The following is a 27,656-nucleotide window of genomic DNA, read 5'->3' on the forward strand; positions in this document are numbered from 1 at the left end:
GTTGATGCTTCAGTCAGTGACATGGATTCCACTGCTAAGCCTTGCTCTCTAGTTTTGCAGACCTGTTCTTCATCCTCTTGCATAGCTGCTTGCACCTTTTTTGTTAATCTTTTAGGATAAAGAATATTCATTAGAGCAAAAGAGTTCCTCTGATGTGTACAGCAGGTATTTTTGTCAGCCTATTTAATGAAGCTTTAAATGTCTGCAGAAGGGAAATTCTGATACAGTCCTTGGAATAATCAGTTCCACGAGGAAAAGTGGTTGTACAAGATCAAAGTCTCACTGTGAGAATGAGATTGTCAATGTTCCTGTTGGAGCATTGTATTTGATTCATAATGTGAATTCAAACATAGCTACAGAGGTCTTAAAAGCAGTTTTGTCTACCTATTCAAACAGAGGACTTGGTATCAGAAGACCGGAGTGTTAATGGCACTCAGAGATTTAGTATGTGACTTGGAGCAGATCACTAGGTCTCTACTCTCATTCATGTTGCCAGTAATGTTGGTGCCTTTCTGCTTCACATGAACTTTGTGGCATGAATATAATTAAATGTTGTTTTTCTGAAGTGTTGAAGACAAAATAAACTGAAGAAAAATTCAGCAAAGAATTTGCAGCCTAAAAAGGAACCAGCTAATGTGCCCTTGATGCTTGTATTTCAGATTCAGTGCAAGACTGTCCACGTAATTGTCATGGGAACGGTGAATGTGTATCAGGTGTCTGCCACTGTTTTCCAGGATTTCATGGAGCAGACTGTGCTAAAGGTATTGTTTTCCCTGCGTTTACAAATAGTCACATTGTTTGTTTGTGATTTGTATGGATCTATAGAGCCTGCTAGTTAGCATGGGTCCAGGATAGATTCAAATAGATCAATACACAATTTTTTTCTTAAATCTCTTAGTTAAATATGATCAGATAGAAGTATTGCTGCATGGCTAATGACCTTGCATAACTACAACTATTTTTTGTGTCAACTGTAGTAAGCAGAAACAGCAGAAAAGATTTTTTTTCTGTAAAAGTGGATGAATTATCATCAGTGCTTTCTGATAATCATCAATTGGTTCATAATAGAAGACTATCTTTCTTAATAGCGTGTAATCTAAATTCTGGCTTGGCTGAGCCATACTTCTAGTTCATAGAGGAGTTTTTTTGATTTTTTTTTTTTTTTAGGAGAATGAGTAGGACTTGGTAAAGTTTTAAAATAAAACTTTTCTTGAGTACTGTTTGTAAATTTGACCACTAAAACTGGGAGATGCACAGTTATCAAGGGTTGAACACAACTCTAAAATACATCCATGGATTGGCTGCATGTGTTTACTAAATCTTTTTGTGAGTTTGGGATAGCTGTCATAATTTGTAAAGGAGAACCTCTTCAGGTTATATAGATACTGCAGCACGTATGTTGTCTAAAATCAATGACTTGGTTGTGACTTAATTGAACTCCCTGCTGTTCCTGGGCACAGTCATAACATTTTACAATTTGCTTCATTCTTAGTTTGTGTGAGAATTAGGCACTCTATCAATATCACATGCTTACAATTGTTTTTCACAAGAATAAGGTCAGTCGGGTTCAAAGGTGGGAAGTGTGGTCTTTGAAAGCTTTTGAAATGCCTTGACGGGCCTTAGAAATGTGCCCATTTCTCGTTAGATCATGATCCAGTCCCGAGGACAGTTCAGTGAGGCCCCACCTTTTTCACTGGAGTAGCAGTCTGGCACCCAGCATGGCTGTGCCTGTCTATGAAACACTCCTTAAATAGCTGTTACAGCCATTCTGGAGGAAGTCATTTCTTTTTTGTATCTCCATACTTGTTTCTTAGAGGTGCCCTAGTATAAAAAAAAAAAAAAAAGACCCCGAGGGCCTTGGATGAATTAACGATGTTACCTCAGTGCTAGCCCTGCTCATTTTAAAGAGTGCCTGAAATACAGAGGTCATGTTGTTTTACTACCTGAGAAATTAAGACACTTCGCAAATATATAGAGGAGACTCTGTATATTATAAAGTAAACGGTGTTGTAATGTGTGCTATAAATACACGTTGACAACTATATGCATTTCTGTGTGTTAACCTGTGAAAGTATGCATGCGGTGACTGTGTGCTTCACTGCCACTCTTTACACATCAGTATCTTGGCCATTAAATCAACTCATTTGCATTTTGAGTTTGGAGCAATACTGCAGTGTGTAGCGAATCTCTAATACTGTATTCTATATTAATGCTAGAAAATTTTTATTCAGGCTATATCAGATGAAGAGCTTTATTATAGGGTACTTCTCCAACTGCATCTGTCAGGCTTCTACTACTAACACCACAGTACTTTTCCTCTGCTTCCTGCTTTGTCTTTTCTGTGTTGTCTCATTCCCTCAAAAGCAGAAGTGCTCCTTGGAAGCTCCTTTCAACTCTCTGAACTGTTTTCTTATCAGGCAGCATGGTATTTCTAAAGAACACAGAAACTGGAAAAATTATGTAAAATGACAAAATGGGGGTGCTGGCAGAATTTGCACATTTCTTTACAAACACATAGTTGCACATCTAGATAGTACGAGACATGCCCAGAGGTGTGGAGCTGTGTTAGGATGTAAGGGCCACATGCCTCACCCATTTCACAGGCACTGTCATACCTGCACTCACGTCCATAGATTTTTCTGCTTACTTGAATGCTGACCATATGTGACAGCAGTTTCAGAAGACAGAAGTCAAAATTGGGACTGTAGGAATGGTAGAACTCAATAACATGATATAGAGAATTAAATATATTCTAGCATATTATATGCATGGACACATTTTTAATGTGTGTTTAGTGTAATGTTACATTTCTATTTAAGTTCTCACATGTTTGAATAGATAATGATTTTCTTTCCAACTATTTATTTATTTTTATTTCCAACTTTTATTTTTGATTTCCCTAGCAATGCATATTCCAGTGTCTCTGTTCTTCAATGTGAAATAATTTGAGGAAAACTCAGATACAGAAATGTGGAGAAAATGTCAATAAGCTCTTCAGCCAGCTCTTATGGCTTGGTTCATACAGTAACACAGCAGCCTAAGAGCTGATAGATCAGCTGATGATCAGCCTAAGAGTGACAGATCTAAAGCATGATCTTTTATACCAGTGAATCCCTGGTTACAGAGCTGATCTTGAGGAGATCAGAGGCAAATTCTTTGCATACAGTGTGCAGGTACTCCATCTGTGACTTTGCTCTGGATCCATGTATTTCTGAAAGACCGTAGTGAAGGAAACCTGTGAGAGACACCACCGATTTGACTTTAGATCTATTAGCTCCAAGACAGACGATTAGAAATGGAAAAATATTCGAAAGAACTGAACTTGTGGCCCAGTCCACAAGCTGAAATCCGCTTTCATGCCTTGATTGAAGTAGGAGAAATTTCACCCTTGCAGACACTCTCACCAAGTCCCTGGGGGTTTTATGCTTACCCTTACCTGTGGAAGTAAGTTCTCTTGATTAGGTAGCCACTCTCAACAGTTTTACTCAGTCTGTGCTCAGGCAAAATCCGCTTTGAAATTGTTTGGAGATTAACCTAATTAAGAATTCCATCTACCATGCAAGAAAGGTAATGATACGTTTTAATCTCATGTGGTTAAAATATGGCATTTCAAAAAAGAAAAGAAAATTTTAATAATCGAAAGATAATTCAGTGGGTGGAGCTGAATCCTGATAAAGAAAATGCACATTGTTAAAGCCAGTGGAAGACTGGCCGTAAATTGAACTGCATTGCAAGTAACCTCCTGTGCACAAATAGCTGTAGGAGTTAGTGATAAGAAGGGATGCCATTGCCAGGGATCAATTAAAGAACCAGACAAGCAGCTATGATTATGTTATTTAGGTGTCTTGTCACTTTTTTATATTCATCTTTTTTGTAACTTCTATGACATACCCATCCAGGTATATCAAGGTGTCCTTCTTACTGTTCTCACTGTTAATGTCTGATACTAGTTTGGTCTTTCAACTACCGAGTGTCCTCTGGTAAATCTGCAAGCAGGCATCATTCCTAGGGCCCTGCTTTTCACCATTTGTAGTGTTCAGTATTGCAGTGAGTTGGGTTCCCAGAAGCGTGAAGCAGAGTTGGCTGTAGTTTTGTTCCATTGTGTAGTACTTTGGAGAGCATGAAACTCCTCCACTTCTCTAAATAAATAAATATATATATACATTTTTTTTTTTCTCCAAAGCAACGGTAACATACTGTTTTGCAAGTGTACTCAGAACCTCTTTTGGTTTGGTATTTTAAAATACCAGTATTTGCATCATGAAAGTGTTTAGCTAAACTGCAAAGATGAAAGAGTGTACCCTCCCATGTGGTTTGAACATTGAAATGATGAGCATAATATAAACATCTAAGTAAATGCAAATAGAGAATTTGATGTGATATATCTGTTAAGAAATGGTGTTGGTTTGTAAAAGAAGGGAAAAAAATGAGTCAAGTAGCTCCTGTCAGCAGCCATGAAGTTGCCATTTAGCAGATACTTTTGATTAATTATGCAATGTAATAAAAAACATGTTTAATATTTTAATTTAAATGGATTGAAGACTTTTGGATTTTTGAAACCAGAAATTTATACTATGTTTGATCAGTTGACTTTTTAATCTGATTTTAAGAACTCTAATGATTCAGATTTATGTTATACTCAGTTTCTTTTCCTATTCTCCTTGTGTGGGTTTTTCATTATTTTATTTTCATTCTGTTTGTTTTTGGCTTACTGGCAAAGGACGGCGCCACTTTAATAAGTATAAAAAGAAGGGTAGGTTTTTTAAAATTTCTTTTTATTTCTTTTGAGACACTTATTTTGAAAAAGTTATTAAGCTGTAAACTGTAGTCTGTCTCTTTTTAAATTTATTCTAAAGGATTTGCTGTTTTTGATGCCTGCCCTCACCAAAATAAGAGTTCCTCCCAAAGCCATTTTCTTTGTTTTGTGTGTATTTTTAACCTCTGTACAGAAATGTAAAAAGTCCTAAATTAGTAGGTAAGTAAGGTGTAATTGCTAGAAACAGCAACTCTTGCTTCCTCTCAGCTGTTACTCAAGCAATGTTTCTCTTGCAGATTTCAGTTGTTTGGGGCTCCTCTTGGTCTGACGTTATTCAGAAGCTTATTGCTTGGGCAATAAAGTTCTTAAGTGCAGAAAGTACACCTTTTCCCACTGAATAATCTGCTTGACACTAGTCCCTTAGTGCCATGTCCAGAATGCTCCCAGTGACATAAAAGCTTATGGGAGGGAACTCAGTGGGTAAAATGTGAATTTGAAAGTGTGTCTTGCTGAATAAGTCAGTATTCAGTTCATTGCTGTAAAGCACCTGGGATCCACATGAATGAATGCTGTCCACCAGATGCTAATAAAGTATCGCAGTTAACATTTCCTCTCCATGGGAGTAAGGAAGAAGATATTTGCCTTCGTAGCTTGGCTGGAAATTATAGGAAATGAAATAAAGCAGAGCAAAGCACACTGGACTTTGAAGGGCAAGTGAGAGGTGTCAGTGAACACCTTGCTCCTTCGCCTGTCCTGCACGTGTCCCGCAGCCTGGCAGAAGAGAGGGTGGCCGTGGTCAGGCAGCACTTCTGTTCATCCATGGTGCGGTCATCACTGGAGGGTGTGTGTATGTCTTCTGTTTCCAAGTGAATCACTGCAAAGTAGTGCAATAACAAATTACAGATCAGATGAGAGAGGTAGGTTGGACTGAACATGATGGTACCCAATACAGATAGGTTTGGCAGAGAAAAGAGAGGGAGAGAAGCAGTAGCATAGGAAAATTGTCATAGAATAATTTCAGGGAAGAGATGATAGAAGGACTGTCATCATTTTCCTTGTTCGAACTAATCCATTGTGGTTAGTGCTTTGCAATAAATAAAAAAGCAAAATATAAAAGCAGTGCCTACCTCAAAGGACTTACCGTGCCAATACAAGTAAAGGAGGAACAAACGGGTGCCAAGTGAGATAGAAGGAAATAGTGTGTGATAGACAGTGTTACAAACATGCTAGCAGTGTAACTGTCGTCAGTTTGGGGAAACATTGTGGTAAAAAGCCATTTTAAAGAGCACTAGTGGGGCAGATAACGTAAAATCATGTGGATAATGCAGGACAAATGCACTGCAAACACAAGGAGAGAGAATGTGGGAAAGAGCTCAAAAGGGCTGTTTTAAAATTTGACTTTCAAAAACGGCAGTGGTGGCATTCCAGGTCAGAGAGAGGTGGGAGGCAGAATCGGGGCAGCGAACAGCCTGGGGTGGAGCTGGTCTGCACGTGAAGTCGGAGCATGAAGTTCGTGTTTGATCTGGTAAGAGGAAAGGAGCAGGAACAGGACTGGGAAACAAGACCAGGTGGTTGAACTAACAGATAAACAGGATGCTTTTTGTAACACTGTAGCAAACAGAAATGGATGGAGAAGACTGTATTTGTCAACACTGGAGAAAAAGATGTTGCTGTAATGTGGATTTTATATGCTGTGAGCGAGGATGAGGAGCCTAACAAAAAGACGCAATGCCGAAAGAATCTGTAAGACCTTGTCAAAGCCTGGATATAAGGAGAGAGAGTGGATGAGTCAAAAATGACATCCAGATTACGAACCGGAGTGACAGGTAGAATGACGGCATTGTCCACAGCGATTGAGCAAGAATGCAGGGAAGGGCTGAGAGGAGAGTGAAATTAAATAAATAACAACTTTACTGGGAAACATATTTCTTATGTTCGTAATCATAGCATGTCTCATCACTTAGATTGTATTGGTTTAAAAAAAAAGTGCTTTTCTTTGGAAATACTGCATTCATGACTTGTCATCCCCATGTATCTCGCATCGTATCTTGTGGCTGACAAAATCCAGCATATTTAGCTACTTTCTTAGTATCTCTCCTCTCTGGGTGGGTTTGGTTTTGGTTTGGGGTTTTTGTGTGTGTGTGCCAACTTACATGTATGCTGCAGCAGCAGCAGCAGTGCCCTGGTGTGTCACTCAGACCGTGTCTCTCGCAGTGGGTGGAAGCAGCATTTTGATACTTGATCAGACAAGGCTGTCTTTGGGAATGTTCCCCTCCAGCAGTTTCCACCTCTCTGACTCAGTACCTAAAAATACATTTCTTATAAATTTCCTTCTCCTTTTCTCCCTCTCATATTTTGCCAGCAGAAGTTTTTTCATTTCTGGCAAACTGATTATGTCCTCGGTTGCCATGCAAAGAGTGCCTTGTACAGGGCAGTGCTTTCCCTATCTGCCCTAAGTTTTCTTAATTTTACCTAATTTCTGTATGCTGTGGAAAGAGTTTTGCTCTATTAACTGTGCCTAAAAAATTAAAAAATAAACAGACATGTATCCTATTTCAACAGAGATTGACAGTCATTGCCATCAATCAGCTGCTACATTACCATCACAAAGTGAGTTAGTAACTTTGATCCAGTTTCAGGTGGACAAGTATAGCCAACACACAGTACGCCATGCGAACTCTCTAATTGGTAATGTAAACAGGAGCCCAGAACTGCAGGGTCTCAGCTTTGTGGATGTTAGCAGTCATGACTGCAGCCAAGGTTGAAGGCAGAAGCAGTGGTGCACCAAGGAGCAGAACTCGGGAGCAATCATTTCTGGTCTCCAGCTTCCATCATCAGTCCTCCTAAACTATTAAGATTAGAGGCAAAACCAGGGGACTGGAATCTCTGGATTCCTGAATTCTGCCTTCAGATACCTTATTAAATTTCTGTCTTACAACACATCAGTTAGCATCTTAATATTTCAATACTCTTTAAGAGTATGTACCTATCCCTATAGTATTGTAGATTAAATGTGAGGATTAGTTGATGTTTGCAAAGCATGTGATATATAGTAACAGCATGGCGAAATCAGAGTACTCAGATTACTCCCTAGCCTGTGCAGGACTAGAAATTGATACATCGTATTGTTTTCATTCTTTGTAAAAGAATATTTACAAAGTTCAAATAGGACCCATCAGCTACTTCTAGCATTGTGAGTATTTGAGAAAACAGACTTGAAAAACTTGGATTTCAGCAAGCAAAATATTAATTTACTTACTGTTGTTCTTAAAGATTTTGCCTTTCACTGAATCCAGGATTGAATTCAGTGTTATTAAGATTTTATCTACAGAAGAGTTGATCCTGAATAATTTCAAGAGGGGATGCTCCTGTTCTTTAGAAACACAACCTTCCTTCTGTTTTACTTGTGACTTCACAAGGTAGCAAAAATACTTTTAAAACTCTGTTTAATTTAATGGTGTTAAATATACCCAATAGTTGCATCTAATATAACATTTTAATTAGCATTTATTTTACATATTAAATCACTAGTAAACATATAGCCAAGATCATGCCTGTGTATTGCACTGCTGTTCCATATGTTCCTAAATTTGTGTTGTAACATACGCACTTGAAATTATGTATGGCTCCGTTTCCCAGAGATCTTGCAGGATATTGTTGCAGTTAACAAGGTAGTTTGCTGTAGGAGAAATTTTCAAACAAAGAGCATACTAACAAATTTTAAAAAAGAGGAATGCTAGGGAGTACAGTGATGAAGGAGGAAGGAGATAACTGAGGAAAGTTGCTAATGCCACTGAGTAAAAAAAAGTGTGCATATAAGCAATTATGATTCTCTGATTTCAGTGAACACCAATGCTTCTCTGTCCATCACTCATTAGCCAACTTGTTGAAATTCAGACACCAAAGAGCAACAGGAAATGCTGTAGCTGAGGCCTTCAAAGTGGGACCAAGTTATATTGGCATAGTATTGTAAGGAAGTTTGTGTTGCTCATGTCCAAGCTTGAAAGCATATGAAAAAACAGGAAAATCTCATTAATTTTTTTTTCCCTTCATCAGCATTATAGTAATATTTTCATACTTACTAAAAGCTAGGTATGTTCATTTGTTCTTTCACAGTCGCTTCTGAAGCCCACTGTGTTATCAATTCTTTCTCTTTCTTCTCTTCTTATACATGTGCAGTAACAGCACATCTGTTTGCACAAATGTTTTCTATTTCAATGGGATTCCAGTAAGCAAAATCTGTAGAAGGGTCCCAATGCAGCAATGAGGTGGGTATCTTGTGCTTGGCATGCATGGAATGCATGTAGTATACGTATAATTTTGCAGCTTAGTTTCTGGCAAGACAAAAATCTTTCTTCCGGTTCTGTAAGACTACACTTGGAGGCTGACACTCTCTCTGCTCTGTCTGTGCTCTGCTAGGCTGAATTGTGCTCATCATGATGTATGTTTTCTAATTTGTTTTTGACTTTAATTGCTTAGCTTATTTAATTGCATTGCAATCTACATTTTGTTTTCAGATCGTATCGTTTCTGTGGTCTTGTGCTGATACTAGTTTATTCCACTAAGGTCTAAGAGTTTGTCTTTGATTTGTCTTGGCATCATCTTGGAGTCCTTGTGATGGTGGTAAATGTCATTGAATCAACTGTGGTCAAGTAGTATTGTAAATAACATAATGGAAATACAGCTATTAAGCTAGATCCTTATACCTTTGTCATCTCTGAATAACAGAAATGGTTCTGAATCAGTTCTTCAAAATTCAATATGTGTGATCTTTAGGTACATTCATATCTGTATTGTATCTAGATTTGAACCTGAAATTTAGATCTCTTCCTATATTTAGGCCCTATTTGGGTGAGATGAAATTCAGTTAGCTGTAATGCCTCTTCAGTTTCTCAAATGAAGTAATTTTTCTAATTTAAATGTAGCAAAATATTTAAGTATCTGCAGCTAACATGGAACTATCTAATTAATCATGTTATGATTAAATCTTTTTTGGTGTATTTAATAATACAAATAGCAGTAACTAAAATGAGACCAAAGCAGCCTGAGTTTTAAACACCCAGAAATTTCAAGTACCGTAATCTAACTTAACTTTGGCCAACCTATAGGTGCAGTCTGCACCTACTACGCTGCCATTTAGCCATAGTAAAACATTACCACAGAAGTATGGATAGGACAAATCCTTTCACTGTAAATGTAAAATCTTCCCTAAAATATTTGAAGAAGTGTTTCAGTTTTTCATTTCTTTTTCTATCTGCATATATTGACTTCTTGTTGTTAGTGATTCGTTGCTGTGAATTACAACACATATGTTTGGAAGGATAATTCTGGTATTTAGCAGTTGTCCTTGCTGCTGCTTTTTTGCAGCTTGAAGAATCATCTTTTTCATTCCTCATTGGCTCTTCCCACTGAGATAGCAACTGAAACCTCTGAGATAGTTTAGTTGTCCCCTCCTCCGCAGTTTTTTTCAGTGATGAAGTTATCAAGGCATACAAATGAAGATGAACATGCTTGTCTATGACAATAGTCTATTTCAACATCTGTTCATTTCCATCTGTTGTTAGAAAGTAAAATTTATTTCTCTGTACACTATTGTAATCTTATCAACCTCATTGCTCACATCTAAAGCAGGAATTTCACGGCTCTGCTTTTGTGTTACTAGTATCCACAGAAAAGGAGTTTTAGTTTGCAAATGTCTTCAGGACTTTTCTGCTTACCATCTCTATTATCCTCTAATCCCGTGTATCATGCAGAGAGCTGAAAAGAATTCTTCCTTCCTTCCTTCCTTCCTTCCTTCCTTCCTTCTTCCCTCCCTCCTCCCTCCCTCTCCCCTTGTTTTTGAAAGCACAAAGAGTACAGCAAACCACTCAGCCACGTTCTCCTGTGGTAAACCAGAACCAATGCAGGGTAACTCCTGTTTCCTTGAATATGTTGAAGCATATGAAAAGAAATTGAACTGTGCTGCTCCCAATAGCTATAGAAAATAGGGAGGTTCTTAACTGGAAAGGCTGTAAACGAATTTACCATTATGAAAATTATCTTAGTCTACTGCATGGAGAACTGCACTCTTCCCTTGAAGAGGTAGTGATAGTTGCAGAACTTCCACAGTAATGGAAGGGGAACAAACAGGTTGATGAAGTGTTTGCATCCAGAATGTTTTTACAAGAGAAAGCCCTTAGGACATTTGAACCCTGACTCAGCTAGCTGAGTTTACAAGTGTCTAGTTGATCTGAAATGTTGTCTTTTCTCTCTGTCTTGTTTTATTCCACTTGAAAATCTTTTATATGCTCATATGTGGCTTTTGCATTTTCAGAAAGAGCAGTGGTCTTTCTTTTCTTCCTCCTCAGGACTCCAGTATCTTCAGGGAACTAGGCTTAGCTCTTTGGTGATGGCTAGCTAGACTGACTAGCTCATCTTCATGCTAGTGGTAGAGAGTTTCTGTCCTCTCAATTGACCACTGAATGTAGCTGCCATTTACTTAATTTTATTTTTCAATTCTTACAGACTGCCAAGTTATTGTTATTAAAAATATTTTGAGGCTTTTTTCATAAAGCAAAATTCTGTTGTACCAAGTGACCAATCCCGAAGAGATAATTTTGTAATTTGCTGTAGTTCTGAAAATTACTTGTCAGCACAAGTCAACATCATCAGTGTTCTACTAGATAGTGTGTGGAAACATATTCATACTTGTCACATAGATTTTTGTAATAAATGTAAGCAAAACAGTCATGTAATGGATGATAATTTGTAGAATAGTACATGAGGGAAGAGCAAGTGTTCCCTTTTTGACGGTTAAGGTCATACCAAAAGTTATGAGAAAAAGTGCAACCTTTTTGATAAATTCTGACCAAAGCAAAAGTTTGCTGAGTGTTCAGAAGGATGTAAATATTCATTATCCAATTAACGCTGTTCAGTCACTTTTATAAAAATCCTGCCATTTTTTTTGTAGAATAGCTTAAGTACTTATCGATTGAGAACTTCTATAACTCTCAAAATGGAGGCATCCCCATATCTCTACAGGTATTTTAAATGAATTGAATTAATCATAGGCTTAAAAGTCTCTAGCGATCTTCGTTAACTTCCCTGGGTTTAATTAAAACATCTGTGCGCTTTTAATTTATCGATTCATCCAACTCATATGTCATGTTTTTAACACACCCCAGCATGCTCTGCATCATTTTTAACCCGATTTCCACTTAACTAAAGCAATTAAATTCACCCCGGATTAATTAAAGCATCCATACTTTAGTGCTTAAGTCAGCGTGTGCTGCTTTCCCCAAATGGTTTTTGAATGTCAGAGATTTGACACACCTGATGGGTTTTTTGTCCTTCTGGAAATTCTTCTGTGAATCTCTTTCTTGCTTACTAATGTGCAGTTTGACAGAGCTAGACAGGGGAACTTGGTAAGGCTCAGGTTTGGGCAACTGAAGTAAGGACTGCAGGGCATGATTACTGTAAAGGGCTGCGCATTTTATCTTAAGTCTCTTTGATGCCTGCAATATGGAGTAATTTTACCAATAAATCATTTGCGTGCTTGGATTCAAACTAAACAGTTTCATGTTTTGTAAAGTAACTAACAAAGCATATTGCCTGGTAGGAGCTAAGTTCAGATTTCTGTGAAGCATCTGTTAACAGATGACTAAAAATTCTAAAACTGTAATAGCATAAGGATCTGTACTATCTGTATGTTACAATCCAGTGTAGGTGCTAATGGTCAAGAAAAACTGTCAGTTATTCACAGTTGTTCATTCTTCTGATGCTGGTTGAATTTCCAAAAGCTGACCTCCAAGCAGCTTGTGCTTGGAAGAGCACAAACTCTTAGAGCAACCTAAAAGATGTTCTAGGTCATTGCTGCTGTTCTTACAACCATTTCGGTCCTAACAATCTCTAAAGAGCAGGCAGCCTGATCAAACACCATTTTTCCTGACCAGGCAAATACGATGTTTGCTAGGCAAAAAGAACAGATCAGGGAAACTGGGCCTGCAGTCATTCCATCCCCCCATTCCAGAATGATTTTCCTGGGGACAAGTTTGTTAGGTGTAGGACAGCTTCATAGCAGGCAAATGGCATAAAGATAGCACAAACTAGTAAAAGTGAACTGACGTAAACCATGAGGTGGTCTTAGAAGTTATTTCAGATTTTCATATCCATAAATGAACTCAAGTTAAAACTAAATGGCCTGCAGACAAATCCTGAAATGTACAGTCAACTGGTGTAAAACAGGTTTAAAAGAAAAATATGAAAGATGGCATTGTTAAACTATAGCATTGTATTTTTAGGCTACAAACCAGAATACTCATATCTCTGATGCCTCCTAATTTTTGGAAATAACCTTATGTGCAAACAACTGATCTAACAATGGATGTAATCATTTGCCATGTTTCAGTACTATTTTGGTTAAAATAATAATGATGTAAAATTTAGAGCCAATATTTTTAAATGAAGGTGTCAGAACTTAAGTTCTTAAATAAGTGGGCTTATGTTCTAAGATGCAACCATTTACAATTCCTCTGGTTTTAGTGGTTTTGTGGATTTGGGGCCCTTTTGAAATAAGATTGCTTATATCTAAATAAGTATAACTTCACTTTAGGAGGCTGACTTGGTTGTAGCTTTTGGAGTGAATCTAAAATTGTTCAAGGCTTTGGGATATGATTGTAGGACCCAATTCGAGCACCATTAAAATAAAACTTCACTTGCTTACATCTTAATCTAGTTTGCCCATGTGAGAGATTAGTATTTGCAGATGAAATCTACATGTGGGTCACTAAGATACAGACCAAAAAGAGCCAAATGCCAGTAGAATGTGCCCCTACTCATGTTTTTTAGGTCTTTTGATCAAGCTATTGTAGGTGATACTGCACTTGGATCTTTTTTGTATTTCTGCTTCAGTTTGGAGCTGAACTGGAATCCATTTTTGGTTTCAAATTAATCTCTCATAAACAGTAATCCATCTTTCTTATGTACTTGCAAAATCATGCATAATGTGTTAGCAGCAGCAGCAGCTTAATCTCTGCTAAAAGGAAGTCCTAGTTTGAATTATTAGAGAGTCTGAATTAATTATCCCCTAAAGGAACTGCCCCCAGAAGGTCAACTTTGAGATCATTGGTAAGAAGTTCAAACTGCATTTGTCTTTGCTACAGTTCCCTGTGGTCGGTGAAAAAATGAAGAACTTCAATTCTATTATGCTAGTCTGTTATTTTATTTTTCATATAACTAGAAATTTGTGCAGCTATGTCCAAAGAGCATACCAGAACTGCCCCAGTTGTGGGGGTTTTCTGAGAGACGAGGATAGAATTTTTGTATGGTTGCATTAAAAATTTGAAAACCATTCTATCTCTGTTTCATGATACGTAAGGACTTTCTCTAAGCTTAGGGATGCTGAACTATCCTGAACTAATGATTATGAGGCAGAGATGTGTGGGCAAAACCAGATTCAAAAAACTTGGAAGTTCTTGGTGGGAAGACTCAGAATGTGTCCATAAATGAAACTAGAACCAAGTTTTTGTCTGACCTTTGTGCAAGCCTTTGTGCAAACACCAAGAAACGCTATATATGCTAATATTAGTGCATGCGCTCTGCTGCTGGGTCAGACTTGTGACAATAGACTAATTACACATGCAAGCGTATGCTCACATGTACAGAAAGATCCTCATGCAGTTTTGTAAGTGCATATGCTGTCTGGCACATTTCTTTTAAACTGTGCAATCAGAGACTGCTGCTCGTTCTGTGGCCTTAAGTATATATCCCTGCTTTTGTAATTTGTATCTGAAAAAACACTCATTTTAAATGAACCTTAAATAAGGAACAGTCTTATGAGTTTGTCATAGTTCACTAAGTATAACAACACAAGTACTTCAGAAACGTTTCAAAACAGGTCTGTAAAATAGCGATAAACATTTGTTCTTAGCAGAAGTTTCAGGACTGAAACTTACTTCTTCCTTCTTAACAGGAACATCTAGAGGTAAAATTGCAATCTTAACTTCTCTTAGGTCTGACAAAGTTCTGTACAGTTCAACAATAGTGTGTAGGCTTATCTTATAGAAGTGTAAATGGTGTCTCTTCGGAATGCTATTTCCTGAAAGTGTTTGTTAGTATACCGGTTATATTAAGGAAGTAAAGCTGTAGTGGGTCAGACCAAAAATCCATTTTGCCCAGGAACTCCAGCTCTGATGGGGCCATACAGCAGAGAGTTGAGAAAGAGTAAAAATTGTACCTTTGTTTGATGCTTCCTGGGTAAATTCTCCCCGTTCTAGAGATAAGTCGTGCTAGGACTTCCTACAGTAGATGTTGTGTCTTTGTGTATAGTAACCTTTGTAGATTTTCCTTCTATGGATTTGTCAAATTACATGTTGAATCAGGGAATGTTTTTCTGTTTTAACTCTTCAGGTAATCTTGTTAAAATTGGTTGACGGAACGGTTGCTGTTACTCAGGATGTAAGGGGCATTAGACTATATCCAAGTGCTATATTAATGCAGCCTCAAACTTGCACTTCAGTGCTTAGTCCTATATCTCCATATTGCTTACATTATGAATGTCAAGATCAACTTTTATGTTTATCGGCTTGCAGTAAGAAGAATTTGACTGATATGCAACAAAAGGTTTTCCAGGCGTTATGGATACAATCACACTAGTCCTGAGTCAAGCAACTCCCCAATAAGCTTGATGCAATCACTTGTCCATCCAAACCAGTGACTTTTCCCTCCCCAACCTGACTTGAGCATCTCACCACAAAATTCTGTGCTACATATGTTGTAAAGCATTAACTTGATATTGGGTGATTCCTGACAGCTTGTCTGGGCTCTGAATAAGCCTGTAGATGGCACAAAGGAAGCTAACCTTCTAATGCCCCGTTTGGAAATTTACATTTGGATGTAAAAATGGGCTGCTTGAAAAATAACAGCAGTATGAGAGCATTGCCAGGACAGGGAAGCAGTGCAGGTACAAGTTCAAAAACCCCTCAAGTCATATTTATGTGCTCAGAAACTCAGATAGCTTTCAAGAGAAGTATACTAATTTGTCCATTTTATGAGGAATTGAAAAAAAGTCTGCATTAGAGAACTGACAGCCTAGATCCTAGCAGTACAGGACTGTCTGCACCAGGGTAATGCTTACTCTACAGCAAGAGGAACCAAGCCAGAACTCTGCCTTCAAATCTTGTTTGGAGCTTCAAGTAGCAGGGGAAGGTCTTTCAACCAAGCAGCTGGGTAACTAAACCAAGTTCTGCAACAGCCTCCACAAGTCTGACTCCTCGAAAGTCCTTTAGTGGTTTCTTGCCATGCTTTAGAAGAACAGCTCTGGTGAGTATGTATGTGTGAATACCATAAGGGTGGGGGAAAGTAGTGGATATGCAGACTTACAACTGGAATACCTGTGTGCTAAGAGTCACTGGACAGATGGTGGCTTTTGATGACAGATCATTTGGACATTATCCTTCACTGTCTCCCCTCTTAGTTCATGTGTAATAGGCATGTCAAATGACCCATCTACAGGGAAATATTAACAATACTCCAAAACACCTATCCAAAGATAACTTTTAGAGTGAGATTCTGGCATGTCTGGCTGGTCTTTCCTGCTCAGTTCATGCTGTTAAATGTGTGTAGCCCACAGAACTCAAGGGTCTGACATATCCATTTTCCATAATTTGACCAGACTTAGCTGTTTAGAGACCTGTGTTAAAAATTCAGTAGGTTTTTGTTGGAATGCTGGTAAAGGGCAGAATCATTTCACCAAGACCACATTCAGGGATGATACTTGTTGTGCTTATTTAAACTTACTCAGGAGATGTGCTTTTGTGCTTCTCTTAATTTACCTGAGCGTTGCCTTACTAATTCCATAACTACTCCCCAAGACCTCTGTCCACTTCTCAACAGTGATATCTATGATTTGGGATTGTCTCTATGCAACATGTGTCTGTCAACAGAAATGAGATAGAACTTGATCGTTTTATTACATAAACCTTCCTTCCTTCATTCTCCTTCAACATACTGTGAACAGGCAGGTCTGTGCTGGAATACAGGCCTTCCACTGCGTATGGGGGAGAGAAGTAATCATAGAAAACAAGAACTCCAGATGACTCTTGAGTTGTTTGCGCATTGATTGAGGCAATCTGGATCAAAATTAGAGTGGACTGTTTTGAATCTCACTCTGCAGCACTATGACCTAAAATAAGTCTAGCAAACCTCTTTTGAGGTAGAATGCCTGCTTCTGTTTTCCAGAGAAAGGCAGCCTGATTCTCTCTCCATTCCTCACTCAGATCATCTTAGAAACCCACAGCAGGAACAACAATGAAAAGCTATTTGTTAGAGCAGTGAGAAACCAGGTTCTTACCACCTGTCCTTGCTTGCATTCTTGCTTATTGTTTCCCCTGCAATCTTGGTGACATGGTGGTCTTGGAAATACCAACCTCTGACCACAGACCTCTGCCACTTTTCTCATTCTTAAAGTGATATTCCTGATATATGTGTTGTAGAATAGCCCTGGCACGAGGCTGTAGATAAAACTTTGTGGCTTCAGGTTGCAAGTGTCTTAATCTGAACTGTGTTCTTTCTCATACCCTGAGAAGAAATGACAGATTTTTTCCTATGTCCACAGTCAGTTCTTGTGTCACTAACATTTTGGCCATGCATATTCCCGCTGCAGTTGAAGACAGGTCACTTTAACTTGCACACAAGTTTCTCAAGGTCTGAGCAGATTTTTGGACTGTAGCAAGACCTCTGATGTGGTAGAAGCACAAAGAGAGGAATTCAAAGCTGTGACACTGCTTTCAGCTTCATTTAAGTTCCTGAAGCACCAGACCAGGGCAAGGGAATACTACCATAGCTACTGTGGGAGCTCTTAGCCCTAGACCCAGCAGCACCTGCTAATCTTTCTTCTGCTGTGTCAGCCATCCAGTCTCTGATGTCCAGAAGTTGACCCTGCAAATTCAGATCAAGGGATGGAGTTAAAAATAACCTCCCCATTAAAATGTTCCAAACAGCAGATGTAATCTCTTTAACTAGCACACCTTTGCCCATTGCTTAGTTATACTTAGGTTCAAAGCAAGAGAAGAAGCGATCTTATGGCAGGTGGCTGGCACGGGATTATCTAATTGCATCTAGAGTGGTCCCATCTAAGCTGTTTACTTTTTTTAATACTGGACTTATTTCTGTTTAGTCACTCTTGCTGTGGACTGCGCTGTTCAAAGAGAATTATTGCCTTTACTTGAGTCTTAAGACTCCAGAGGAAAGGTTTTCAGAAGAGACAGCCTGAGCACTTTGGGTTTGTTCAGCTGCTAATGACTCCTGTAGCTGAATGCATTTTTCTGTGTACCTTTGTTCTGTTACAGGAGAGCTCCTAAAGGGCCAGGGGGGCCCTTTCTGGTGATGAGTACCATGCTGACCAGTAAAAAAAAAACAAAAAAGCTACCCATGTCCCCCCTCCTCCCTTCTCGTTATAGGTTTCTTATGGGCTTGTATCCAGCTGCTAGGTCAACCCTAACTTTTTGTCTTTATACCTACTCAAATAAACGCATTTTGTCTGAAGAAGCTGTTTGCTCTCTTCTGGTTCATTTAGCATTCCTGGAACCTTTTCTTTCCATGCCTGGCAGCTTTATCCCAGCATGGTAAATGCCATGTGGAGGCTGATGTGCAAAAGCAAGCTATATGCTGGTATGTGAATGTCTTCTACTGTCCTGGTGCAGTTGGAGGAGCCACCTTGAGCAACCATTCTGGTAATGTTGAGTCTCTGCAATGTGTCAGAAGCAGGGAGAAAATGTGTGTCTAAAAGCATTGCATCCTTCCGAGGTGGACTTGAACAATGGGGCTGCAAGCTTAACTACCATGTACAGGAGCTGAGAGGTGCCTAGTTCCGGAGACAGATGTTTAGGTGTTAAGATGAGGCCTGGAAAAAGGAACAGTGTCTCTGCAGCATGTCAGGGTGTTGAAGGTGGAATCCAAAAATTTGGCACTCATCATGATAGTCTCAGGGCTTCAGAACAAGCTGTCTTCTGATCATTCACATCCAGATCTGCTACGCCATGGTGTGTAAAGAGGGGAGGACTGACGTGTCAACAACAGCCCAACTGAGAATTTTAAATTAGCCTGCAGTGAAATGGAGAGTTATGGACAAAGGAATTGTTTGTCTCTCCAGGTCTTTATCCTTGAGAAGTGAAAGTGGTCCTAGTTTGATCCCCTTCTTTATGGCTCGCCTAAATGACTTGCCATAGTTAGCAGTTAGTGTACCAGGGCTGTGAAAAGCAGTGCATGCTGAGGAACTGAGACAGGCAGACTCCATGGTGTGGTGCACGCAGACAGAGGGAACAGTTAGTCATGAGGCATCCAAGCTGCTCTTAGTTCAGCGTGTTGTATATCATAGAGGGGTGTTCCACGATGACCTGCAAAAAAGTGTAGAATAGGCTGAGTGTGGAATGGACATACTGGATGTTTGTCTGCCTTGTAATTCAAGTCAGCTGGTTCAGTAAGCTTAATTCTGAAATCAACTGCAAGTACCAGAAGTAGTAGGAGTTTAGCATAAACTTGTTCATAGAACTCAGTAAAGCACTTGTGAGTATATGTCGCATCTGAAATTGAGAAGTTGCTGCAGGAAATTATATTTTATGCAAATTTGGAATTAGGAAGAAAAAGATTAAATAAGAGTAGAAGGACTAATAGTAAGAGAGAACACCAGGAAAGAAACAACTGTTGCTGCCAAAGGGTTGACAATACAGGCTTAAGAGAGAGAAGAGTTAGCAGGGAAAAAAAAAAAAAGAACCACAATATACTGATTTTGCTATTATTCTGTCGTACAAAGACATAAGATAACAAGGATTATGTAAATGACATATGGCCCATCAGTTTTTGGTCTGAATTGAAATAATTCTCAGCACCCCAAATTTTAGCTAGTATTTCAGGTTACAAATCTGAATATATATTTTTTCTGATCAAATTTTTCCATTTCAAATAAGAAAATTCTTGAAAAATCAGTCCCAAAATGTGTTTTTGCAGCAGATCAGTGGGACAGCTAAGATAAATAAGGGCTGCAGGAGTGAATCTCAAGAGTACAGTGAAGAAGTTGTGCAATTGGACAATTACACATTTCTTTTTAGTAAATCAATTACTTGGGTTCTTCTTGATCATTCAGGTTAAAGGGATAATAAAAGCAAGAGGACAGTAGGACCTTTTCATGATTAATAGTAGCTTTTGAGTATATTTTTGGCTCTGTAAAACTAGCCATTAGTTTCTAATTACTTTGAAGGGTGAAAAGACAGGGAGATACTTCTTTGTCTTTATCGAACTGCATCAGAGAGAAGAGCGTGGCTCTTCTCAAAGATTCACTTCATTACTCCCATTTTCTGTTACTCCTTTGTTTTTGTTTTTTTTGTTTCTCTGGCTGGTGACCACACATACGCTCTTTGGCAGGCATGTAAGTTCACAGATTGCTGTGGTCCTATGGAAGACTTGGCAATATGCCTTAGTGTGATGTTTGTGTAACTGGCTTTAATAAACCACTTGTTTCTTTCCATCACTGTATGTATGTACAACATCTGATTTCTGGCATCCAAGACCTGCTGACTATCTTTATTATTCGTAGGCTTCACTGCATTTGCATCCATTAATTCTGAATATTTGCTCAAACACATCATATCCCATTACAGTAGAAGAAGGAGGGGTAAGAGTTAGTGGTGCTTTCTTGCCATTATACAGTGGGTAAAAGCATTCACTGTAAGGAAACTGAGGTTTGGGAAACTAAGATTAAGCAGTGAAGCTAAGGAAACTAAGATTCAGCAGGGATACTGGTGGCACACTGGTGGTACATTTGTTGTAGATGAAAGCTTGTGTTATCCCTGTGTTCAAGATCTGTATACTCAGGAAACAAGCTAAAAGGACTAAAAAAAAAAAAAGTGGGCACAGCATTAAAAGATGTTATGGGAGAAGAAAGATGTTGTATAATGATATGTTCCAGGGACTGAATGTTTTTGTTCCACTATCCGTGCAAATTAGATGTTACCTAGTGGAACAAACCAGAGTGATGTCAGAATCAAGTCCATTCACGTTGCCCAGACATCTGCATACTTCTGAATATTACGTCATCAGCAGCTATATGGAATAGTGGCTGTATTCTCAGAATGCCCAAAATATGTGTGCTTTATCAAATAGTAATTAAATGATTTATTTGGGAAATCAAGAGCTGAACTAGTACATGTTATCTTAGATTTTTTCCAATAAATTAAAGTATTTAAATATATGTGTAAGTAGTTGGTAGTAGATTTTGAGAGCACTTTTATGTGAGTACATATATGACCCTGTATGCTGTTTTTCTTTCATTCAATTTTCCAGCTGCCTGCCCAGTACTGTGCAGTGGCAACGGCCAATACTCTAAAGGAACCTGCTTGTGCTACAGTGGCTGGAAAGGACCAGAATGCGATGTACCTGTCAGCCAGTGTATCGATCCCTCATGTGGAGGTCATGGTTCCTGCATCGAAGGGAACTGCGTCTGTTCTGTTGGCTACAAAGGAGAAAACTGTGAAGAAGGTAGTACTACAGTGCTTTTTCTTTTTTATGTTGGGAGCTTGTTTTCTAGGTTTTGGAACTATTCAGTGGGTAGAAAAAAGTAAAGAATGAAATTAAATTACAAATGTAAAACTGCTGTAGCAGATTGTGATAAAAGGGGTGTAAAAATGTTGTCCACTGCAATTTTACTGATCTATAAAAGTTTAAACTAAATTTCTGATCTTCCATATACATTGTTTTGCAGTAGCAAGAATGTCTGCCACAAGTATATCGGAATAATTCTTTTGCCAAAGAGTGAAGATAATCTTTTATGGATTATATTTATTGAACAATTTAGAAGTGAAATGAAGAAAAATGAGTAGTGTTAGAGAAAATTGTATAACTGCAACTCCACACAAAGCAAACTTATCAGTCACTATTAAGACAGAAGCTGATGAGACAGATTTGAAAGACTTAGATATCCATGTTACTTACAGACTTCCTGTAGGGCAAATTACTCCCCTTAGATGCAATCATGTGGGATCAGAGAAAGGTAGATGGCACACACAAATGACAACTGTCTTTTAAATGGAAAAAAAACCTTCAGGTTGAAAGTGTCCAATTCTTTGTGTATGCAAAAACAAGCAGATTTAACAAAAGAACCCATGCAAAATTTGGTCATAGATTGAGCTCAATATTGGTTTTATTCACAATGTTTTCTGTTAGAATGCACAACAACGTAAATTGTACTGCTTTTCTTTTTAAAATGTATTTGTATGGTTTTAAAAGGGGATTTAACTCTCTGGAGGATTGCTAGATTGACAGTTCTGCATGCCTTGGCACATCCTCAGAGCAATTATAGTTCAAACCACTTTATGATGACGTTCCAGCATTTATTAATCCTCCAAAGGGAGGAGCAACTTGGGTACTAAGGTGATAGGACTGGAGCTGCATGGTTTTAGGAGTAAAGAGTCCTTAAGGAGTGTTCTGAATGTGAGGCAGAGCTGTCCACCAGGTGTATATCCATCTATCTTGCTGTGCAGAAAACAGCTGTTTCTCCCATCAAAAGAAAGAGCAGAAAAGAGCAGGGATTTACTGTTTGGGCATGGAGTCATCCCCTTTAAGACTCGATCTTGCATTAGTGAACTTCTTTTGCTAAAAGCAAAAATAGCTCAGGTCCTCACTAGTGAGACTGCCAACGCTAGACTAACTGCAGCCATCTGTTCAGTTCACTCCTGTCATCTCCTTCCAGGAATGCTTCACAACTCTTGGGTCATTAAAGCTCTAATCCAAAACTTATTGCAATCATTAGAGTTTTTCTTTTGTTTTTCATGGGCTACAGTTTAAGCTGTATCACATAAATTCTATAATGTCCTTCTCAGTTCTTAGAACTGAGGGTTCTCAGTTCACCTTGAGTATATGTTATAGGAAATACTCAAGATTTACCTGAAATGCCCTGCTATATCTATCATTCTCATGGAAGTCAAAGATGGAAAAGACTGTCTTTAGGGCGCTCATCCAGTCTGTTCCCCAGGAATGCAGAAGTTTGCTCAGACTAGTTAAGTTATATAAATTCCATTTTGTTTTTTGTTATGATATAAATGTTAGTATTACTAGAGAGAATTTGATAATTGGCTTGCTTTCATTTAATTCTGTTAATTTTACCTGGTAAGCAGTTCCTTCCCTTCCTGCATTATAATTTCCAAATATTTGCATGGAATTCTCTCTCCCTAACTTTCAGTTGTCTAGAATGCATGCATTGTATCTGGGCTAAGCATCATGACTCCCCTTACGCTCCTGTAAGAGAAATAGGCTCTTGTAGTGCTTAATTCAGCTCATCCTAAGGTGAATATTCAAAGTGGGTGAAACAAATACACCGCTAACTCCAGATAAGTTTATAGAACAAGCTAGCACATATCTGTCTTTGTGCCGAGGCGTTAATGTTAACACCACTCAAAGCTGGAAACGCTACAAAACATTGTCAGTCAACAACAGAGGAGGAGGAGGGGGATGTGAATTAATATGTGAGGGGAAAGGGTATAGATTATTTAATCACCAGTCCTTGAAAGGATAAGGTTTTTAAAAGATAAATGGATTACAGAGGCAGGCAGTATTAACTGCAGACTTGGAAGAGGCCAATAACATGACAGGAAAGGTTAGCATAACCTTTGGCATACAACATTTGGCCATAAATAAATAAATAAATAAATAGCAACCATGACCTTTCTACTCAAAAATTCCATTCCTTCTGTAAATATTTTTCATATTAATTCAAGAGCTACGGAAAAAGAAAGGGTGTAATACAAATTGGTGTCTCTTTGGTTGCAAGTACTCATCTAATCTTATTTAAACTTTATAAGTGAATTAATGGTTGAATGATACAAATAAATATATCTGTATTTATATTAAAGTATGAAATCTCCTCTATTGATTTTAGCTTCCAAAAAGAATGGCTAAGGTTGATTCATGCGCCATTTTTCAACTAGGGTTTTGAATCAGAATGAGTGGATCAGCATTTTTTTTTCTTCCAGTTAGCTTTTTATTTCTGATATTCAATACGGTCATATTGTTCGAACAATTTACCTGAAATGAAAGTAGCACCAAAATCGATATTTGTGATGCACAATTTTTGCAGCATAAACACTGCTGCTCTATTAACAAACTTGCACACAGAACGAAGGGGCGCGTTTGCCAGGCTTCAGGCCGCTGCTCTGGGGGGAGACAAGTGAAATTGACAAATTAGGTTAAGTTAACAGTGTTTTCCTTGTCAGTTTCATGGTCGAGTCATTTTTCAATGACATTTAACTTCGTAAGTGTAATTCATGGCTCTTTGGGGGTTTATAGTACATATTGTTCAGAAAACTCCTTGACCTCCTTTTTTGTCCTTAGGGATATAAATTGCTTTCAGTACCCTTTTTGTCAAATCTACAGAGGGCCCAATACTAAATGAGTTCTAATGATCTGAGCTGCCAAGGGGCTATGAGTTCTAAGTCTAACATACTTACTTGCTAAGGCACGTTGTCCTTTGTTTAAACACCACAGAAGCTCCATTTATAAATCCTTATTAAATACCATTGTAAACCCTTCTAAAGACTTGGGGCCAGAACCTTTGCAGCATAAGTCAGTGTAGTTCTACTGCAGGTAATGAAGTTATGCTAATTTTAGCAGCTGAGGATCTGGCCCAAGATGATAACCCTAAGAGCATGTATTAAAATGGAACAAGATTTGAGTTCAAAGTACGAACACTCTTCAATTTGAAGTTTGAAAGCTATTACTTAACCATATGGTAAGAACAGAATAGCTGTAAAGTATATTTTTCTAGAACAACAGACAAAAGGGGTTAGTTTGAGTTATTTTATAAAATGGGAGAATATGGGCTTGGAGGAGTTGAAAGGCTTATTCCGTGGTAATAAATCTCAGCTGCATGAATCCTGTAATTCCGGGTAGAGGAAAGATAGTTAATTTCTGTGGAAAAGGGATGCTTTTGCTTTTATTGGTACTTCCATTTTATAAGGAAGGTGATACATTTCTAAAATGTACAGTACATCAAGACTCATCAGTATTTCCTAAAGTTAGCTGTCCTGCAATATACAACACAAAGTAACATACATATTACCTGTTTAAATTTTCCATTAAAATATCAGCATCTAAAAAATAGAGTAGGCAGAATTTAGGGGAAAAAAATAACCTTCATCGTAAAAGTAAATAGATCTAAATCTTTCTTTGTGTTCTTTAAAATTTTTAAGTTCGTGGCGACTGTTTATTTCTTTATTGAATCAGATTGTTTTATCACACATCTCTGTCTACCAGATTAAATAGAAATAGCACAGAAGACATATTCTAAACTTTGGACAGTTTCTAATCTTGTTAAGCACCAGTATGGGACAAGAGTTCTAGATAATTTTAGAATAATTTATAAATTTATCAAATCCTATCTGAGCTGAACCACAAAACAATCTTGGTTTCCCTATAAATACTAAATTACATTATCATATTTTCAAGCCCAATTAACTGAACAGTAAATCATTTGAAAAAAAATACATAGTCAGTGCCATCATTACAATCAAAATCTTGTAAGAAATTTTATAGTAATTTATTCCTGTGCTACTGTAATCTGAATTAAAATCGAAACTATCTTGATAGCTCCTGTTATTGCATCTCTAAATGTGCTTGCTTCAACCCTCTGAGTTGTATCTAATCTATACACTTACTTTAAATGTTCTGTAACTTCATAAAATAGTTTGACAAGACTTTATGTTTATAGAAAAGTTGAGATTTGAAAGATCAAGTATTGTTCACATAAGGTAGAGCGAAAATGTCTCTGCCTTAATTTAGAAGGATCGATTTGGAAAAGATGAGAGATAAATCACTTTCATTATAAACTCAGATCTTGCTAGAGTCACAAGAGTGAATGCCAATCATTCTTAGTTCTTCAGTTGTGAGCTAATATATACTAGTCATGAGATGAATTCATTTTATTTAGGACTTGAGTTTGACCTTGGCCCTCAATTCCACAGCAAGAGGCAGTTTGTAAAGCCTCTATGTTGATATTTGCAGTAGAGCATAGTACACTTACACAAATTCATGATATAAGATAAAAATCTTGAAGACCATAAAGTTGCTGATAGAGTTTATTTGAAAGACAGCTTGTAACATTCCTTTATCAGGATCAAAATGGCAACTGAACTCTCATGGATGTTTTTCCATCATAATTATTTTCACTTTCTTTCTCTGTTCTTTTTTCTGGATTGAAAAAAGATGAAATCTATATTTATGTCTATTTTTTTAATTTCTTAAAATGGAATTGTCTGCTAGTTAGAACATGGTACCTAGGTCTCTCAGTTTCCCTGCTCAACTAATAATGGACTATGAATAAAATGTTCAGAAGTGCCTGAATAATTTAGGAGTCTAAATGAAGCTGAAAGCCACTGATATTTTGATTTCTAGGTACTTAAAGTGAATATAATAATACTTAATATTTTCAGAGTACTCGGCATTTTAATGGTAATAATAGCAGTATTGACAAAGATATTGCAAAGAAAAATATTCTAAAAATGTGCAATTACTTCAGGGTTTTTTTTTGTATTTTACTATTAACTACAGTTTTTGAGTCATTAGAACTTCAATGTATTTCAGAAGAAATGTCTGCAAATTAAGGCTTAGGTGTGGTATATTTAATTTTTATTCTTAAGCCCTTGTACTTCCTCATTACAGAATTCCTGCAGTAAGATTTCATTTTTCTGTCACACTCTGTTTTATTTCGAACTAATGCAAAACATAACTCTCCCATTCTCAGAGCAAATGTTTATGAGACTTGAAGAAAAACCACATCAATTTGCCTTATTTCATCCCAGTCAAATAAACGTTGCAGAACACATGTCTACATGTTTTCCAAACATCATATTGTGTGACCTGACCTTTCTATGCATTGTTTTTGTTTTTTTCATTTAGTTGATTGCTTAGATCCAACGTGCTCCAACCACGGTGTTTGTGTGAATGGAGAATGTCTCTGCAGCCCAGGCTGGGGTGGAATCAATTGTGAGCTTCCCAGAGCCCAGTGCCCGGACCAGTGTAGCGGGCACGGTACATACCTCTCGGACACGGGTCTTTGCAGCTGCGATCCCAACTGGATGGGTCCTGACTGCTCTGTTGGTAAGAAAAATATTTCTTCCTGATTTTGCAGTTATATTCCTGTTTTGTTAAAATGTTAGCATCAGTGGCAAATTTGAAATGCAGATAATTTAAAAAATTTTCTTTGCAACATCTGAAGATGATTGGTCCTGTTTTGCCCTATGGTGGGAAGAAGTGTTTATGCGTGTGCATATGTATGAGATACTAAATTTTGTAACGTTCTTAATTTGGGACTGACAGGTAGGGGGGATGTAAGTTAGGAGTCTGTATTTCATTCTGATACTGACACTCTTGACTGCAAAAGTTACTTAACTGCTTCATATCTGTTTCCCAACTTTAAATGAAAACTTCCATAGTAATAATCTATAAATAGGTTTACAACATTTGAGGAATGGAAAACAGTACAATTAAGTAAGTATATTTTTTGGTTTTGCTTTATTGCACAGTAAAAATGCTATTCATTTGAGAAAAACTTCACAAAACAGAAAAATAGCTTTTCACAAATAGGGTATTTTTCCCTCTTCAGTTGTTCATAGGAATTCAAACAATTACTTTTAGGGCAAGAGACATACTGAAAAGCGGACACAGAAATATAAGCTATGAAGTTCATCCTCTCCAATGCTACAGTTGAGTGAATGTTCATAAAACTTGATTATCGTAACAGAAAGAGCTAAGGCAAAAAACAGTTTGGACAAGACAACAAAGATTCTATCTGGGGAGAAAATTACATTTTTGCATTTATATTGTAAGTTGAATCTTGAGATGGAACTAGCATGGAGTTCCATGGGTGGAGGCATGTAAA

General features: G+C 37.8%; 1 protein-coding gene across 1 annotated transcript in view; it reads left to right on the plus strand.

Annotated features, from left to right (window-relative positions):
• The window catches only part of TENM2 (teneurin transmembrane protein 2), a 544,540-nt gene that overhangs the window by 432,286 nt on the left and 84,598 nt on the right, over positions 1–27,656 (plus strand). The window contains exons 10-13 of the mRNA XM_067304576.1: positions 660–761; positions 4,721–4,753; positions 21,071–21,265; positions 26,675–26,875. Of these exons, the coding sequence (XP_067160677.1) occupies positions 660–761; positions 4,721–4,753; positions 21,071–21,265; positions 26,675–26,875 (531 nt within the window). The remainder of the gene's footprint in view (positions 1–659; positions 762–4,720; positions 4,754–21,070; positions 21,266–26,674; positions 26,876–27,656) is intronic.

Source organism: Apteryx mantelli, chromosome 14, assembly GCF_036417845.1.
Source record: "Apteryx mantelli isolate bAptMan1 chromosome 14, bAptMan1.hap1, whole genome shotgun sequence".
NCBI classification, from domain to species: Eukaryota; Metazoa; Chordata; class Aves; order Apterygiformes; family Apterygidae; genus Apteryx; species Apteryx mantelli.